A 20,005-nucleotide genomic window follows, 5' to 3' on the forward strand; every position below is an offset into this window, starting at 1 on the left:
ACAGTAAATTGCAATTGGATTTCTAGTTTTTGAACTTACCTGCTGCTATTGACAAGCCACTCTGTTCCTTTACTCCATGAAAATTTTGGTTTAGGTGCTGCTTTAGGTTTGCATTCAATTATGACCCTTCCTCCTTTAGCAGCCAAGATCTTTTTCTTCATAGGATTCATTTCAAAAGTTGGAGCCAAAGCTAAAAGGAAATAAATTATTATTTTTCTCTTTCATTAAAAAGGGAAAAAAAACACATTTCTTCTATATCATCTTTTATTATTTTGATTAATAATCACCAGAAAAGATTAATCTCACCAAATATTATCAAATATAACCAATAAACATTCCATACCTAGTATTAATATTTTTTGTTTTATTTAATAACTTTATTGTTGTATATTTTAGTTATAAAATTCACCCATTTTATATGTACAAATCTTAGTGATAACAGGATTAATTATTATAAATTTTAGTTACAATCAAATGCTATGTATATATTTACCTTGAAGGTAACATCTAATTTAATTGTTTTGACTCAATTGCATAAGGGAAATTAAGTGAAAGACTGGAGGAATTTGAGCACCATTATTAATACTAATGTATGGTCATAATCAGTACTCTCAACCACACTTTCCATGAACTGTCTCCAGTATACAGATGAGAGAACTGATATCTATTATAATTATATAATTTGCCAAAGGTATCCCGGGCAGGATCAGGTAGGATTCACAATTGAATCAATTTTCTTCTGATTTGCAAGCATGCTCTTTTCATTAAACAACGATTCCTCCTTCACTATGCACACATTTATTGAGCACCAACTGTGTGCAGACACTATGAGATACCAAAATAAAAAGATTTCTGCCTTCAGACCTGCCTGCAAACAGCTATGGGAGTAATGGATGCAAATAATTGAGGGAAACGGGCTGTAGCTTCCCCTTACATCAAAGTACAGAACAGTAATTATGAAAATAGGATATAGAGTCTCATAAAAGGTTACTTTATTGATGACATGCTCTATTTTTCTTTTCTGTCTCCTACATCTGGCTCATTTCTCAACCTCCTTGTATTTTAGCAGACTTCTGGGGGATCTCATCCATTTATTTTTGCACATCCAATCATCTGTATGTAACTGTGTCCTTCTGGGAGGTTTTTCTAGGCCCAAGTGCATCTTCATCCAGACGTTGACTCTTCATCCTCTAGTCCATGATTCTCAAATTCTCTCTGTGCATAAATATAATCTGATGATCTTGATAAAATGTTGATTAAGTAGGCCTGGGGTGAACCTGAGATTCAGCACTTCTAACAAGCTCCCAGGTGTTGCTTTTGCTCCTGCTGCCCTGTGGGACACACTTTTTATGGCAAGGATTTAATTTATCCCATTGTTCCTTTAACCTGAGTTTTGATAATTAACAATAAATAAGTAACCAACCAACTTGTGTTGTACACCTAACACAGTGTGTGGTATTTTGTATAGGCTCAATAGATATTTTGGGTGACATATTGCTTGTCAAATATGAGAGAAAATCTAATGGGATTATATTTTAAAAATCTAAATTCATCTGGAAATGAGAATTTTTCTTGAGTCAGTTAAGTTTTAATGAAATAGTTGATTTGGTACAGTTGTTTAAATGACTTCATACTTAAGTAACACTTGAATTTATAGTGACAGAATCTAGACTATGTTCCTATATATTTTAGAAGGGGGAAAAAAATAAGGGAGTATTTTTCCCCCAACTAAGAAAAGGACATGCATTATTTGTCTCTTTCATTCTTTACTGGGCCTATTAAAAGTATGGTATCTGGTGTAGAATAAGTTCCCAAAAATATTTGGTGGATGAATAAATGAATTACCTAGATAACAAAAGAAAAGAGAGAGAGAAACACTATTTCTGAAGGTAGTAAACAAAAATAGATGGAAACAAATATAAAGATGCCCAGTAACATTGCTCTCAGGCTGAAAATGTTATTTATTTAATTACTACAATAATAGTCATTAAATTATTACAAGATTTTATGTTTGAATATGGAGAGATCTTTCAGCCTGAGCAGTTGAATTTTCATATAATTTTGTAATGTATGATGACAAACAAATTTTTATAAAAAATAGAATGTTAACATTTGGGAAAGCATTTAAAGTCACCTCATATCTTATGAGTCAAAACTATTTTATTGCACCTCAGACCAAAGTAATATGGCATGAAGACTAAACCTGAATGTTTGCTTGATAACCAAATAAACTAGGTTAAATATATTAGGAAGGAATTTTTACTTTGGGGGGAATAAATGGAATATTGTCCTCAGCATTATAATAAGAGGCAGGGAAATTTAAAATTAAGAAGGCCTCAACTCATTTTTATTTTTATTTATTTACTTTTAGAGAGAGAGAGTGGGCACTAGCATGGACGGGCAGAAGGAGTAGGAGAGAGAATCTTAAGCAGACTCCAAATTCAGTGCAGAGCCTGACATGGGGTTGGATCTCAGGACCCTGAGATCATGACCTGAGCCGAAATCAAGTCTGACACCTAAACAACGGAGCTACCCAGGTCCCCCAGCCTCAACTCTTTTTAAAGGTAATTTTTAAAAACAATTTCTTGCAATTATCTCATTTCCTTTCATATTCTTTTAGTGTCACTCAATCTGTAATGATAACAATGTTCTAAAGAATTTCCCTTTGGTGTAGCAATAATAAAATAGACCATACTGAGTCACTGCTTTATCTTTTTGGCAATCTTTTTGGTTGTAAAAGAGAAAACCTGGCTACCTAGATTCATATGACTAAAGCTGATGACAGCTACCTCAAATAAAATGAAAAGGACATAATACAGTAAGACCTTAATTAAAGCAGTTGTAATGAATGTAAAGAGAATGTGAGATTTATGGAGTAACATTGAGAAATTTAGTAGATGTAATAGGAAGAAAGGATGTAGTTAATTGTGTCATTCTATAGAACAGAATTTTCCAGGAGACACTGTGGATGCAGGTAAGAGATAATGAATTTAGCTTCAGACACACTAGGTTCGGGTTATTTGTGAGGTTACCACATGAAGATTTCTATTAGGAAGCTTTATGTTGAGCTTGAAGCTGAGGATAAAAATCTGGGCCAGTGATATAAATTAAAGAATCATTGATAGTTAATGGGAGGAAAAGAAGAAATTATCCAGGATTTTTAAAAATTTGAAAATAACAATAATTTAAGAATAACAACATAGAACACATGAAAAAGGGAAGAGAATAGAATGAAATCATAGAAGGAACTCTGGGAGTGAGCAAGATTTCTAACTGAGCAGAGGAAGGGGTAAAGAGAAGAAAATGAAAGTGACTGAGAAGAAATAATCTGGGAGGTATGAAAACATGGAGTCACCAAAGACAAAGGTGTAGAGAATGCAAGAATAAAACATGAAGAAGAGGCTGCATGAGAAATACGAACACACATATGTACGTGGAGAAGAGATACCTGTTCATATCAAGTAAGGGAGAAGAAATGAATATAGGGCAGAGGTAAAGAGATTACAGGCATACCTCAAGCTATTGCAGGTTAGGTTCCAGACCACCCCAATAAAACAAATATCACAATAAGCGAGAAAAATGAGTTTTTTTGTTTACCAGTACATGTAAAAGTTATGTTTACACTATACTATATAGTCTATTAAGCGTGCAGTGGCATTATGTCTAAAAAAAAAACAATGTACATACCTTAATTTTAAAATATTGCTAAAAAATGTTAACCACCAAATGAGCTTTCAGCTAGTCATAATAATTTTGCTGGTGGAAGATCTTGCCTCCATGTTGATGGCTGCTGACTGATCAAGGTGATGGTTGCTGAAGGTTGGGGTGTCTATGGCAATTTCTTAAAATAAGATGACTCTGAAGTTTCTCTCATTGATTCATTAATCCTTTCATGAAAGATTTCTCTGCAGCATGTGATGCTGCTTGATAGCATTTTAACCACAATTGAACTTCTTTCAAAATTGGAGTCAATCCTCTCAAACCCTACTGCTGTTTTATCAACTAAGTTGATATAATATTCTAATTCCTTTGTTGTCATTTCAACAATCTTCACAGAATCTTCAGCAAGAGTAGATTCTATCTCAAAAACCACATTCTTTCCTCATCCATAAGAAGCAGCTCTTCATCCACTCAAGTACTATCATAAAATTGTAACAATTCAGTCACATCCTCAAGCTCTACTTTTAATTCTAGTTCTCTTGCTATTTTCACCATATCTACAAGTTACTTCCTCCACTGAAGTCTTGAACCCCTCAAAGTCATCCATGAGGATTGGAATCAACTTCCAAATTCCTGCCTATGTTGATATTTTGACATCTTCCCATGAATCATGAATGTTCTTAATGGTATTTAGAATAGTGAATCATTTTCAAAAGTTTTTCAATTTACTTTGCTCAGATGCATTACAAAATTCACCATCTGTGACACTTAGAGCCTTATGAAATGTAGTTCTTAAATAATAAAACTTGAAAGTCAAAACTGCTCCTTGATCCATGGGTTGCAGAATGAATGTTGTGTTAGCAGGCATGAAAAGAACATTAACCTCGTGTATATCTCCATCAGAGTTCTTGGGTGACCAGGAACCATGTAAAGGAGCAGGAATATTTTGAAAGAAATCATTTTTTCCTGAGCAGTATTTCTCAACAGAGGGCTTAAAATACTCAGTAAGCCATGTTGTCAACAGATGTGCTGTCATCCAGGCTTTGTTGGATGGCAACAAAACATTCAGAGCACAGGCAGATTAGATGTAGCATAATTCTTAATGGCCCTATGATTTTCAGAATGGCAGATGAGCACTGGCTTCAATTTAAAGTCACCAGTTGCATTAGCCCCTAACAAGAGTGTTAGCCTTTTCTTCTACAGCTTCCTTACCTCTCTCAGCCTTCACAGAATTAAAGAGTTAAGAGCCTTGCTCTGGATTAAGCTCTGGCTTAAGGCAATGTTGTGGCTGGTCTGATCTCTTCAGACCACTAAACTTCCTCCATATTATCAATAAGGCTGTTCTGCTTTCTTATCATTCATGTATTCACTGGGGTAGCACTTTTAATCTCAAGAACTTTACCTTTGCATTCACAACTTGGCTGACTGGTTAGTACTAGAGGCCTAGCTTTCAGCCTCTCAGCTTTTGATATTCCTTCCTCACGAGCTTAATCATTTCTAGCTTTTGTGTGAGAGTGAGAGATGTCTGACTCTTTCTTTTACTTGAACACTTAGAGGCTATTGACTTAATCTCAATATTTTTGTGTCTCAGAGAATAGGGAGGCCCAAGGTGAGGGAGAGAGATGGGGGAAAGCCCGGTTGGTGGGGCAATCAGAACACACACATTTATTGATTAGGTTCACCATCTTATATGAGTGTGGTTCATGGTGACTGAAAACAATTACAACAGTAATATCAAAGACAATGATCCCGACAGACACACGAAAAAGTGCTCAACATTACTCGGCATCAGGGAAATACAAATCAAAACCTCAATGAGATGCCACCTCACACCAGTCAGAATGGCTAAAATTAACAAGTCAGGAAACGATAGATGTTAGCAAGGATGCAGAGAAAGGGGAACCCTCCTACACTGTTGGTGGGAATGCAAGCTGGTGCAACCACTCTGGAAAACAGTATGGAGGTTCCTCAAAAAGTTTAAAACAGAGCGACCCTATGACTCAGCAATTGCACTACTGGGTATTTACCCAAATGATACAAATGCATTGATCTGAAGGGGTACGTACACCCCAATGTTTATAGCAGCAATGTCCACAACAGCCAAACTATGGAAAGAGCTTAGATGTCCATCAATAGATGAATGGATAAAGATGCGGTACACACACACACACACACACACACACACACACACACACACAATGAATATTATACAGCCATCAAAAAATGAAATCTTGCCATTTGCAACAATGTGGATGGAACTAGAGGGTATTATGCTAAGCGAAATAAGTCAATCAGAGAAAGATAAGTATCATATGATCTCACTGATATGAGGAATTTGAGGAACAAGACAGAGGATCATAGGGGAAGGGAGGGAAAAATGAAAGAAGACAAAACCAGAGAGGGAGACAAACCGTAAGAGACTCTTGATCTCAGGAAACAAACTGAAGGTTGCTGGGGGGTGGGGAGGGGAGATGGGTTGGCTGGGTGATAGACATTGGGGAGGGTATGTGCTATGGTGAGCATGGTGAATTGTGTAAGACTGATGAATCACAGACCTGTACTCCTGAAACAAATAATACATTGTATGTTAATAAAAAAAGACCAATGATCACAGATCAACATACCAAATATAATAATAACGAAAAAGTTTAAAGTATTGCGACACAGAGACACAAAGTAAGCAAATGCTGTTGGAAATATAGCACCTAGAGACTTGCCTGATGCAGGGTTGGCACAAACCTTCAATTTGCAAAAACGCAGTATTTGTGAAGTGCAATAATATGAGGTATGCCTGTTTTTGGAAAGGACAGATACTTATTCCTCTGGATAGAGAATATGAAAGGGCAAGTGTAGTAAAGATTTAAATACTTTTGAATGAGGGATGAGAAATAGAAATATTTTATTTCAAAGGGTTTCAATTTTCATGGAGGAGTAAAAAAGTGATACCAAGTAAGAGTCAGAGCAGGGTAAAGAGCTTGAGGAATGTCCTAAAGATTTTAAATAGCAACTGCAGGGCATGAGATCCAAAGAGTGCTAAAACTAGCAAGTGCCCAAGATCCATCTGAGCCTGGGTCATATGCATTGTGGAAGCATCAATCATCACAATGTGATTTTCAAGCAGTATTTAACAGCCCAGACACAGGAGAGAACAAGACTTGTAAAAACTGGCATGTGTCAAGTTTGCTTAAAGATGTTTTAAGACTATTGTACTCTGTGTTGCCTCTAATTTATTTGCTGTTCTCTAATGAAAGAAAAGAAATAGAAATAAAACAATAATATCATCCTGTTCCAAACCCCATTTTTCAAAGTTTTTAACTTTAGCAATTCAAGAAATAATCAAGTGTGATCTACGGAAACCCTATGATCATTGTGGAATGCATTGCTTTCTTGCTGAACGTTAACAGAAACTAGAAATAGTACTGACCCAAGATCTTCAACTCCGCATTTGCATAGATGGCCCCATGTGTGTTTTCAGCTATGCACTGGTACATGCCAGCATTGTCAAAAGTCACGTCATACAGTCTCAATTCCCCTTTATGATACTGAAAAGAACACAAAGTAAACACAGTTTCTTGATAAACCTTAATATAAACATTTTATTTTGGTTTGGGCTTGTTTGACTTTTCATTTAGATACATTATTTTGCCCCCACTGTTAATGAAGTCCAATACAGAAGGTTTTTCAGGGCATGGGAAAGGAAAACCCACTTACCACGCCCAGTGGCTCTTGTGCTATTCATCCTACTGAGCTGAGAGTCCACTTTTTCCCTCTTGGCCCAGCTGGGAGATTACAGAGGGAAGGTAGAAAAAGGCCCCACTGCTGTTACTTGTCCCCAGGGCTAAAGGTAGAACCTTCCCTCTTACCTCTGTTTCTGTGGGGTCAGGGAAATAGTGGCAAAAAAAAAAGAGGACAACATCAGGTAGTAGAGATGGATGAGTAGGAAGAAGGGTAAAATGTGGAACAAAGGGAAAAATGAGAGAGAAAGAGAGAAGGTAGACATAAGATTGCAGACAGTTGATTAACCTGAAAGAAGATACTTTATGCTCACTTTCTTGTTTGCCTTTTATAGAAGACTTTTTTTTTTTTATTTCAGGGCCCAGATACCCTTACTCTGTTCACTCTCTTGCTAAATTTATCCCAGGACCACTGAAAATGTTGCCTGAACACGAACTCAAGAACTGCAAAACGACGGAACATACATACCGCATATCCATTTTTCAGCCATCGGATCGTAGGGATGGGCTTCCCTGTGGCCACGCAAGGCCAATAGAGATCACTGCCTATATCCACCTCTGTGTCGTTGATATGTTCTACCCACTCAGGAAATGCTGAAAAGTAAAGAACATTGTAAATGTCAAATGCAAATCTCAACACTCATAATAATCTCAAGAATACAAATACTACATTTAGTCGACCTTCTGGAGAATACACCAGATATCGTATATGCCATAAAATCAGTGTTAGAGCCTTTGAAATTGTATTTCCATAGGTCTTCAGGTAAACGTTATCCTACACTGTTACAACATGAAGTAACTATAACTCAATTCATAATTATTTTTCTTTGTGAACCATGTTTTGTTAGAGAGCTAATTCATGAATAACACTAAAGTAATTGATCTTTTTCTTATAACTTAAGTCCTTCAAAATGACAATTAAGGTTTTAAAGAATTATGTCTTCATTGACTATGACACTATGTTTCCCTTTTAGAATAAAGAATCACATCTTTTCCCACTCCCTCGGGTCTCCTCCTTTTGATGTAACTTTCTGCTAGTGGCCGCAGTCACATCTTACTGTAGGATTAGAAAAATGGCTTGATCATACAGTAGCTATAATTGCTGAAATCTATGCTTGAGTGAAATTGATGATCTGATCTTCTGGTACCTAGAGAAAAACATTAGGTATTTCCCAAAAGAAAATGTATTTCTGGAGAGGAAGCAAATGAACAATGTGATAATCTTTTTGAGCATTTATTTAAGTTAAATAGTTTAAATAAATGTAGGTAAACAAATTAACATAAAATAAAGAAGGAGGTAGGAGGAGAGAATCCTGAGTGGAGGGAGTGTTTTATTTCTCTGAAAAATAAAACTTTGGTATATACATTTTATGACAAAATAATATATATAACTTACAGAAAGTATTTAATACACATAAATAAAAAAGAACATAAAACATTTTTATGATCTCACTGAACCCCATCAATATTATATATATGTATGTGTATATATATATATATATATATATGTTTAGAGTACTATAATCTGATTTAGTATATTTTCACTTATCATTACATTTTTGTAACATGTAATTATAAAAATTAAATATTGATAAGAATATTATGTTAATTGATAGAGGTTTTATTTTGTACACAATCTTGGCAATAAAACAGGAATATGAGCACCTTCCCTTCCCTGCCTTGGCCTCAAACAGGTGACACAAAATATCACATTAAAAAATACAATGAGAAGACTAAATAATTGAATCAACTTGATACATTCTATCTATGATTTAATTATGTAACCTTCTGGTTATTTGATTAGACCAAAAGAGAAAAACTGAGTTCCCTTGATTAGTAAAGTGCCTTGATTAGTAAAATTAGTAAAGTAAAATAGCTCCCTTAATAATATTCCTTTATAAATATCTGCTCTGTCACCTTGATTCTTCTAAGGAATTAGATATTAGGCATTTAGACCTCTGCTAAGAACCTGGAAGGGGAAAATGAAGGGGGGGAAATTGGAGGGGAAGACGAACCATGAGAGACTATGGATTCTGAGAAACTGAGGGTTCTAGACGGGAGGGGTGTGGGGGGATGAGCTAGCCTGGTGATGGATATTAAGGAGGGCACGTACTGCATGGAGCAGTGGGTGTTTTACGCAAACAATGAATCATGGAACACTACATCAAAAACTAATGATGTAATGTATGGTGATTAACATAACATAATAATAATTAAAAAAAGAACCTGGAATGCAGTGTTCTTAATATGTATGAATAAAAACAGATCTGTAAGCTCTAGAAACCTGGTAGAGTGATAGGTTTATTTAACAAATATAAGAGTCTAACCAGAATTTTCCTCACTTAAGGAGGCTATCTGTGCATATTTGATATGTATCAAGTGAATTTTGTTGGTGTACTGAATACACAAATCTGGAATTCAGGGGAGGTGTCTGGGTCAGAATTTTCAGGGTGTAGAGCCTCATTAAAGCCTTGATCATAAAGGTTGGAAATGAAATCAAGAAGACTTTCAGAGACAAACCCTGATTGCTCCCGTGTTCAGAGGGCATGGGGTGAGGAGGAGAATGCAAGTGGTGTACAATGACGTTAGCAAAGTGTAGGTTCCAGATGCCAAGCACGGAGGGTGAATGGTGGAGGAGTGCATGGTCAGTGGTGACTGCTGCTGTTGGATCAAGTAAGTTACAGCTGAGAAGTGGCCATCCACTTCAGCAACATGATGTTATTGGTGGTCATGGGAAGAACGATTCCAGCAGAGAAGGAGGGATGAAATTCAATAAGAGTGCATTTAAAAAAGAAGAAAAATTGAAAAGAAGGAGGGTAGGAGGGTAGAATCAAAACACATAGTAATGATGTTGGCCTCAGATAGCAACTGAATCCAAAGCCGTAAGAGAGGGGTAAAGATGTTGGTATTGGGTAGATGTGGGGTGGGAGCTTGTGGGAGTTCTAATTTGATCTTTCATTTTCTCTGTCAAAGAAGAAGCCAAGTTATCAGCTCAGCATAAGTTTGGAGGAGGAGGTGTTAAGGGTTTAAAGGAAACTGTGAAAGCATGAGAAGATCATCTCTAAGAGAGTGGGTAAGTGGACATAAGTGGACCTTGGGAATTGTGTATAATTGCCAGGCAACACTAAAGACCCACTTGAATCTAGTGATCATTAATTTAAAATGAACTAATCAGCATACTAGTGTTTATCTAAATCGTACTCAAGTTCCTGGGTTCAGGCTCTGATAGGCGGAGAGCTAGATTTTTCCAGGGTTAGCCTTCTATAAAGGTAGTAAGACAAAGTAGAGAGTGGTGAGTGTGCTGGGAGGGTGTACAGGGGAAAAATAATGATTGATCACAGATTTAGGGAAGAGGTGAGTAGGTGTTAGGGAATGTGAAGGAAATTAAACCATTGTTAGATTAATTGATCATAGCTCCTGGTAGTAGAGTCTCAGGGTATTAGAGAGACTGAACTGGAAAGATAGGAGGTAGTGGTTAGTGAAAGAAATGTGTGAGATTGAGGTTCTAAAGGGATCGTACTTTTTGGCAACAATGAGGTCTAAAGTGTGGCCTTGGGAGTGGGCTGCTGAGGTAGACTGAAGGACAAGATCATCGGAGAAGAGGAGTTCAATAGAACCGAGAGGCAAAACTACTAAAAAAATAATCATAGTCAAAGTTGATTTTGATGTCACTAAGAATATCAAGAGTAGTGTTCTAGTTTGTAAGACCTGACAAGAGTAAAAATTTTAAAGAAACAAGGTGGGGGGGGCGCCGGGGTGGCTCAGTCATTACGCGTGGCTCAGTCGTTACGCGTCTGCCTTCAGCTCAGGTCATGGTCCCAGGGTCCTGGGATCAAGCCCCGCATTGGGCTCCCTGCTCGGCGGGAAGCCTGCTTCTCCCTCTCCCACTCCCCCTGCTTGTGTTCCCTCTCTCGCTGTGTCTCTCTGTCAAATAAATAAAATCTTAAAAAAAAAAAAAAAAGAAACAAGGTGGGTATCCAGATAGATTGTTAACTGGATGTTTAAAGGAAAAAGGGAAGATAGTCTATAAATGGCATGAGGAGCAAGAAGAGCAGTTATATTACAAGTCAAAGGGGAAAAGAGCTGTGGAAGAAAAATTAGCCACTGCTTGAGAGGAAGCAGTGTCTTTAAGGGAGAACCACGTTTTAGTTAGGGTGAGAAGTTCAGAGTAGAAGTTACGTAGAAGTTGAGAATATAGGGGATTGTAACAATAGCAGACTGTGTGTTTTAGAAAGCATGGTGCAAAGGCTTCAGAAGCTGGGCATGGGAGGAGATGGAGGTGGAACAGGATGGGTGCAGAGCTGTGTGGGTGTTAAAGCTCAGGCGATGAGGGAGGCCTAGAGGCCGTGGCTTTCTACGCCAAAAGAAACAAACAGGGTAAAGGCAAAATGAGCCTAATCCTGCTGGATTCTATGAGATGATACTAGGCCCACTGGAGGCACTGACTCATGCCTGTACAGACAGAGGCCTGGGCTCCAGGTAGGGACCACAAGCTGTCTCCTCATTCTGGTATTCATCTGCAGTTTATCCTATCATCCATCTTGTCAGCATGGTTAAGCTACCCCTTACCATATACTTCATCAATATCCTGTATAAATTTCCATAGTGCATTGTCATAATTTTCTTTATAACTATGCATGTTTGTGTGTGTGCATATGCATGTGTGTGTGGAAGTGTATGCTCCTTTGCCTGTGTATACTTGTATAAATTTGGAGGTTTTGTATAGAGTATGAATACCTTAAGGACAGAGATAGTATTTCTTTTATCTACTTCTCCTTGTTCCTGTCAGAGTGTGTGCCTCTGAGTAGACACTCAGTGTATGCTTATCCTTTAAATGAATGGTCTTATTGAAACTTTAGACATTTACTCAGTTGTGACCTGTAAGTTTTATATTGTGGAACATTATGGAAATGATTTCAGTATGAAAAGTTTCAAGTGTTCCCTGAAAATCAACATTCTATCCTCCTAAATATAAGTTTATTTCAATGTGTTTGAATCAAACACTTGTGCCAAGAAAATTGTGTCAAGAAAAAATAAATGTTTCCTTAGAGCAGTGATTCTCAAACTGTAGTAGTTCCTGGTCTGGTAGCATTAGCATCTCCTAGGACCTTGTCAGAAATACAAATCTTGGGCCCCAAATAGAACTTGTAACTCAGAAACTCTGGGAACCAGTTATCTGTGTTTTAACAAGCCCTCCATGTGATTTTGAAGCATACACAAGTTTGCAAGCCAGTAGCTTGGACCAAGTCATAATGCATAGTTTCTTCTACGAATAAAAAGGTACTGGAAAAAAAGAAGAATGGAGGGAGTATACAAGTTATATTAATTGTATTTTCTGAAAATTATCAAGGACACTACTACCAATCCATTGATGTTAGTATGATGGTAATGGTATAAGTTCATAACTTCCATAAGCCATATTTGAGACTTAGACATAAGATAAATATTCTCTTTTTGCATAATATAATAAACATCACTGTTTTTAAACTATTATTCATTATATACTCACTCTTTAAGTATGGAAATGGCTATAAGTAAGATATTGACGCAATTTATAAAAAATTGAAAAAAACATGTCTACCTTGAACATAAATCCTTGCCTGGTATTTATCCTTTCCTCTATTGTTCTCAGCCTCACATTCATATGTGCCTTCATCTTCTAGCTGAATATTGAAGATCTTGAGGACAGCCCCAGAGGTGCTGATCTCAGCAGTACTTGGCATGGGTTCTAGGACCTTCCTCCATCGGATATCCGGAACTGGACTTTAAACAGGAAATAACAAAAGCTAAAGGTCCACAATAGTTCAAAGTCTAGTACTTTGTTAGTATATAACTAAACAATTACGTCATTGATTTCCTAAAATGGTACAAAGATTAATATATTTCTACATATATTAATAAAAAATATAAGTATACTTACTTGCCAAGTGCGAAACACTCTAACGTCACATTTTGGCCCATCAGTGCATATATGTCCTTGAACTGAACTACGATATCAGCAGGATATGGTTTTGTTGTTCCTAACATTAAGAAAAATACAACCACCATCCACTAATTATTAGGCAGAATAGAATTTTTTTTAATATTGTGACTTTTATAGAATTACTTCAATATGCAAAGCATTTCTCTGTACAAGTACCAGAAAATATCTGATCATAACACAATGCACAGATTTATTTGTTTACGCACAGTATGTATATAGCATAAATTTCATCAAGCATTTCCAATCATATGGGCTCACTCTTACAGCTATGTAACTAATCTGACTCAATTCACCAAAAAAATCTAAGATGTCTTTAGAGAGCATCAAACATGTAAAACATTGTGCCAGGGGCTACCTGGGACTCAGGAAGGTAGAGAAACAAGAAAGCAAAAGAGGGAGAAGAAAGGAAGGAAGAGAAGAGAGTGGACAAGAAAGGACAGGCAAGAAAGGAGGGAGAATAGAAGAAAGACGTGCATATGGAGATGAAGGCAAAAGTGAAACGAGTTGAAAAGAGGGAAGGACAGAGGGAGAAGAAGCGTGATTATTCAGACATTACTGCGCTCATCAATATAGTTATTTTATTGAATTTATTGAGCATGTCTCTACTGCAAGGCATATTATTCCCTTAATCTTACAGGGGAAGAAACAGGCTCAGAAAGGCAAAATACATTGTTTAAGATTACAACGTGAATATGTATTTTATCCCGTAGGATACCTGAGAGACAAGTCGACACACCATGCCCTAAAATACAAGCCAAAATGAAAATAAACGGTCTGAAAGAGTGGCAGCTAAAGAGGACTGCTGAATATGCCGAGGCTATGGGAATATCAGGCAAGAAGAGCATGTGAATTTATCAGACCAGTTCAGATTGAGAAAACAGTATATTATGACAAAGCTCCAGGAGTATGAAGGGGATTGTTTTTTAAGTCTAGGAAATCAAGTGATGTCAAACTGTATGTAGTTGAAGATGAGCTTGAACCTATTATCTAGAAGGCTTGAAACTGTGACATTAAACATTTTGAGGCTAATTTTCTTGGTGGGTAACTACTGGTGGATTTTGGTAAGAAGTAACATGAATATCACCTTTGGTTTAAGGAGAAAACCTTGGCGGAAGTTTTAAAGAATGGGACATGGAGAAGAGAAACATAGAAGAGAGTCTAAGGGGGGGTTAGGTCATTACTTCATGCAAAACAGGTGGGCGCTTTTGTTTGAAACAAAAAGGAAAGAACTGATCCAAGTTGTCTCTGAGAGGCAGAATCAGCAATACTGCCCTTTGGGTGCATGTTTTCTTGAGGTGTAGATCAAAGATCCAATTCATCAGAATCACCTGGAATGCTTGCTGAACCTATAAATTCCTGGGTGACATCCCAGACCTGCTGAATCAGCATTTCTGGGTTCCAAATTTCTGCAAACTTCCCAAGTGTTTATACTAACTGGGGATACTACATACTAACTGGGGACCACTGGATTAGCTATCTGGAGGATGAGGGGAGGAGAGGAGTTGATGATTAAAAATGCTGTCCTGAGTTAGAAATATGACAGTATCACCAAATGAGACAAAGAACACTACAAGTTTTAGAGGTGAGATGAGATGACAGATATGTCTGGAACATTTGGAGCCTAACATTCCCGAGAACCTTCTGTATGACAAGCCCAGGAGGTAGATAGAATTAAGTCCTAAACAAGAGAAAAGTTTTGGAGATAAGAATGTGGGGTCATCTCCATAGGGATGCTGTTGAAAGGTATAAATTGGTGAGAATATCTGGAAAAAGATTAAAGAGAAATATAAGAAGGAGGAAGATGTGGGGAAGGATACTGCATAGAATTTCTCAGAGAGGCAGGTGGGAGATACAGGAAGGGCAGGAATTGGGAAAATTGGAAAAGAAAGAAAAGTTCCAGAGAGGCATAGGAGATCAACAGTGTCAAAGTTCATACAGAGTCAGAACTGAAAAGTGTCCTTTGGATTTAGTAAATAAGAAGTAATCAAGATTGCTTGCACTGAATACAGAAGAATATATGGAGGGAAAGGTACAGAGGAGAGTTAAAGATTCAGAAAAAAGCAGAAAATAAGTGATATAGGGAAGTCCCTAAATGAATCAAATGGTAAATGAACCAGTGCAACTGGAGGAATTACCTAGAATAGAGGAGAAGCACTTCTTCTATAGAGACAATAGTAAGAAATAAATAGAAGAGATGAATTTCTGGGGTAGAGTAGGAAAGAAACTTAAAGAAGCTTTTACATGATGGCTCCTTGTAATTCTATAAAGTAGTGGATGAGAGCATCTCCCAAGATTGTGGAGAGAAAAAAGAGCCAGAAGTCAAAAAATATTTACTGGGGCGCCTGGGTGGCTCAGTTGTTAAGCTTCTGCCTTCGGCCCAGGTCATGATCCCAGGGTCCTGGGATCGAGCCCCTCATCAGGCTCCCGGCTCTGTGGGAAGCCTGCTTCTCCCTCTCCCATTCCTCCTGCTTGTGTTCCCTCTCTTGCTCTCTGCCAAGAAAAATAAATAAATCTTTAAAAAAATATATTTATTGAATACCAACCATGTGACCACAATCAAGGAGAGTAGTAAAAATGGAATCACAGTGATATGATGACATTTTCCCCATTGTAATACCCTACTTAGAGTGGAGGCAGGAACCAAACCTAAGTCTGTGAACAACAAAACCCAGTATTTCTTCAGAAGCCTGAACTCACTGTTATGAGTGGTAACAGCAGGGCTGTGATAAAAACAAAGTGAAGTAAGCAAAATATGTTGAAATCTGATTCTCTTAGAAGTGGTGCATTAAAAAAGGAATGTAGTTCAACTGGAATCTTGCTAAAGCCATTCAGGTCTGTCAGTGGCCATCAGATATGGCACCCATGCTACTTACTTACAGTACAAAGGCAATTTATACACTTATTTGTTTCATAAAAATAGTTTCTTAAAAATATCAAAATAATGCAACTGCATTTTTCCCCTAATTCTGTAATCACTATAGTTTGTTTTGATCTAATCATTTGTTCTCTTTCATGAAGTTACTAAAAAGTAGGAATGGACATGGAAAAAAAAAAAAAGCAGAGGCCAGTGATTCCCACTGTAACTGATATATGGATATTTGGCTAATGAATCAGTACCCTATGCATTCTCTGAACTAGAAGAAACCAGTCCAAACTCAACCATCTTAGGGAACTTTATCATGTAAATCTCCATTAGAAAAACTAAGGAATGACCAAGACTTTCAAAGTGTGTACAAACTGAGGGTTCCAGAGGGGAGGGGGTGGGGGGGGAGGGGTTAGCCTGGTGATGGGTATTAAAGAGGGCACGTATTGAATGGAGCACTGGGTGTTATATGGAAACAATGAATCATGGAACACTACATCAAACACTAATGATGTAATGTATGGTGATTAACATAATAATAAAAATAAATAAAAAAATAAAACCTCTAAACTTAAAAACAAAAACAAAAACAAAGTGTGTATCTTCTGTTTGCCCTGAGTAGCCAGCTAGTCTTCCCGTTGGATATTTCTTTCCATCACTGTAAGTGCTCCATAAGCAGACAACCTGCAAAAACAGTGTGTAACAAATAAAATACTTACGTTCAGGTATTGGAATGAGTGGGATAAATTTGCTGAACACACTCTTCGTAATAGAAGGACTGGACACAAAGCAGGAATAATTGCCTTTGTCTGATGCCTCAACATTTGCAATGTAGAGATTTCCATTTGTCTGAGACACAAATCTTCGTTTATCCATTGTGATAAATACAGGAAATTCATTTAGAAGCCAGCGGTAGCTAAGATCATCTGGAAGGAAATATTGTCCTCTAAATATTAAATTCTTCCAAAAGCAAAAATTTTGTTTTCTAGGAGCAAGCTAGGGCATAATCTAATCTAGGCTATTGTAGATTAAATGTTGGAAGTCGGCCAAGACAAATAATTCAAATTTTCCAAAAGCTACCATATTTTGAGTGAATATAAGCATGGTGGTAAGCAATTATATTTATCTTTCTCTCTCAATTATTTTATGGCCTATTAATATTCTAACTTCTATTTCATTGATGGGCTAAATGAAACTCAGAGCGGTTAAATGTTTTGCTTAGAATTTCATGACTGGTAAATATAATTGGGATTTTTAATGAAGGTCTGATAATTCCAGAACTCATGACCTATCTTCCCTGCTGCACTTTAAAAATAAAATGAAGACTGCTAGCCACTCTGCGTCTTTATCTTTTTCCTTTTGTACTCCTATTTTTAATTACAGATTTAGAAATGAATTTCCCCTCAGTCTTTTCTTAAAACAGCAGCCAGACTCATCTTTCTATAACTTAAGCAATGTCATGTGACTCCTTGTCAAAGCCCTCCAAAGTAAATCTCACTCAAGTTAAAGCCAGTGTAAGTACTATGAATTATAAGGCCCTATGTGATAATAGCTCTTGTATCTCTCCAATTTCATTTCCTATTACCTTCTATCTCATGCATTCTATTCTAGCCACTCTGGCTTCCTTGGTCTTCCTTGATAGTTCCAACTCATGCCTTTGTTGCATCTGCCTGGTATATCCTTCCCTCACACATCTGCATTGTTAGCTTCTTCATTTCCTTCAGGCCTTTATTCAAAGTTACCTTCACAGCATCGTCCTTTATAAAAGTTCAGCCAACCCTCTAACAGTTACTCTTTCCATTTCCCTGCATAAGTTTTTCTTCCTAGTGCTTACCTACCAATATCTAGGCATGATATACCTGTTAACTCTGTATCTTGTATATTGGCTGTCTCCGCTGGTAGTAAATCTCTGAGGGCAGGTGGATTTTCGTGTTTCACTCACTGAGGTATTCTTTTTTTTTTTTTTTTAAGATTTTATTTACTTATTTGTCAGAGAGAGAGAGCACAAACAGGGGGAGCAGGAGAGGGAGAAGCAGCCTGCCTGGTGAGCAGGGAGCCCGATGTGGGACTTGATCCCAGGACCCTGGATCATAACCTGAGCTGAAGGCAGACCCCTAACCAACTGAGCCACCCAGGCACCCCTCACCAAGGTATTCTTGTGGCATAAACAGTGCTTAGCACACATAATTGTGTAACAAGTGCTCACAAGAGATTTGTTGAATGAATAAGCAATGAAATGAAGCCCATCCAGTGCTGAATGTAGTCGAATGTAGTCATTGGCTATTTATGATCATTTACTTTGTTTGTGGGAAATGCTATGGAGATGATGGGATTTTTTTTCCTGTAGTTTCAGCAGTTCTTCAAAGAAAAAGACTATTCTCTCATTGAAATGTTGTTACAACATTTTGAATTCTATGTTCCTCCTATATTTACCATTCAATAATCTTTTTCCTGTTTTATTGGAGACAAAATTACTGACATCTGATATATAAACAACCAGAATTTATATACATATAGCTGGAATAGAATACATATAGATGTATATATGTAATTATATATATAACATATATTTTATGATATGCATTATATATTTACATATGTTAACCTCTCTATATATGTATCATCAATGTATTCCACACAAAATGATTTATAACAGCCTATTCTTTATGGAGTCTTTAAAGTCAAATTTATGACATAATATTAGAACTCTAAAAATATAAAACATTAGTTTTTTCATTGTGAAAAGTAGTATTTACATATTATTTCAAGAAGATATTTGACAAATAAAACAAGTGAAAATTAATGAAAGCATATAAAGTATTTATCTTTTACTTAGCATTTTGGTGGCTTTTATTTTAGCCATATCAAATTACAGAAAACACATATTCAAAGGTTGAATCTTGTTACAGATGACATTTAATTTAACCCCTTTCTAAATTGGATGATTATTCTTGCTGCTAGATGCTCCTGAAGAGATGAACAATTTATTTGTCTTTACCCTTTTCTAGCATTTATATAATTCACAGAATATTGTAAATGTAATATTTTAAATGAAATGATGGACTATATATCACTCTTTGGCACTTCTACTTTAAAAGTAATTTGTAAAAATATCTATCATATTTTTTCCGGTGTAACAGGAATGTTAATGAGAACATACTCTAACATATATGTTGTTTATAAACCAAAATGATTACAGATCTTTGGGATTAGGGCCAAGTGACTAAAGAGCCTGGAAGTGTCTCTAACCATTCATAAGCAATGCATTACAAGATTAGGCAAATACTGAGTCTTATTTAATCATAAATGAACCATTATTGTTAAGAAAATTAAAACATAGTCATTCGTTGAATGGATGCTTATAGTCACAGAGGAACTTTAAATTTACCTGGAAAATGGTATGGAGGATCACAGAGAAGCACCATTCCCTTCCCTTCTTTCACCCTGACCTCAGGACGCTCCTCAGGTGGGAAAGGGTCAAGATCTAATTATGAAAGCAAAAAGGAAAATATTCACTCTCTAGTCAATAGAAAGAGATTTTCATTAAAATTTATCTTTCATTTACTAACTCACTTTTGGATATGATACTTCTCAGTTGGTTTGGTGGAGCCTATGAAAGTCAATTCCCTATTTTACATGCTGGCATTTGCATATACTCTAAGACTTCTGTGGTAAACACCAGCAGATGGATATTGGTAGCAGCCTGCATAAGTATTCGACAACCCTAAAAATTACAATATCCTCAACTTTTGCTTCAGGTTTAGG

At 36.7% G+C, this 20,005-nt stretch overlaps 1 protein-coding gene across 4 annotated transcripts in view; it reads right to left on the minus strand.

Moving 5' to 3' along the window:
• The window catches only part of CNTN1 (contactin 1), a 381,883-nt gene that overhangs the window by 138,777 nt on the left and 223,101 nt on the right, over positions 1–20,005 (minus strand). For all 4 annotated transcript variants that reach the window (XM_027593329.2, XM_027593330.2, XM_027593331.2 and 1 more), the window contains 7 exons: positions 19,629–19,724; positions 16,960–17,166; positions 13,315–13,414; positions 12,976–13,157; positions 7,864–7,988; positions 7,085–7,202; positions 40–190 (listed from right to left, as the gene is read on the minus strand). In XM_027593329.2, coding sequence (XP_027449130.1) covers positions 40–190; positions 7,085–7,202; positions 7,864–7,988; positions 12,976–13,157; positions 13,315–13,414; positions 16,960–17,166; positions 19,629–19,724 — 979 coding nt within the window. The remainder of the gene's footprint in view (positions 1–39; positions 191–7,084; positions 7,203–7,863; positions 7,989–12,975; positions 13,158–13,314; positions 13,415–16,959; positions 17,167–19,628; positions 19,725–20,005) is intronic.

The sequence above is a fragment of the Zalophus californianus genome, chromosome 9 (assembly GCF_009762305.2).
Source record: "Zalophus californianus isolate mZalCal1 chromosome 9, mZalCal1.pri.v2, whole genome shotgun sequence".
In the NCBI taxonomy this organism is placed as follows: Eukaryota; Metazoa; Chordata; class Mammalia; order Carnivora; family Otariidae; genus Zalophus; species Zalophus californianus.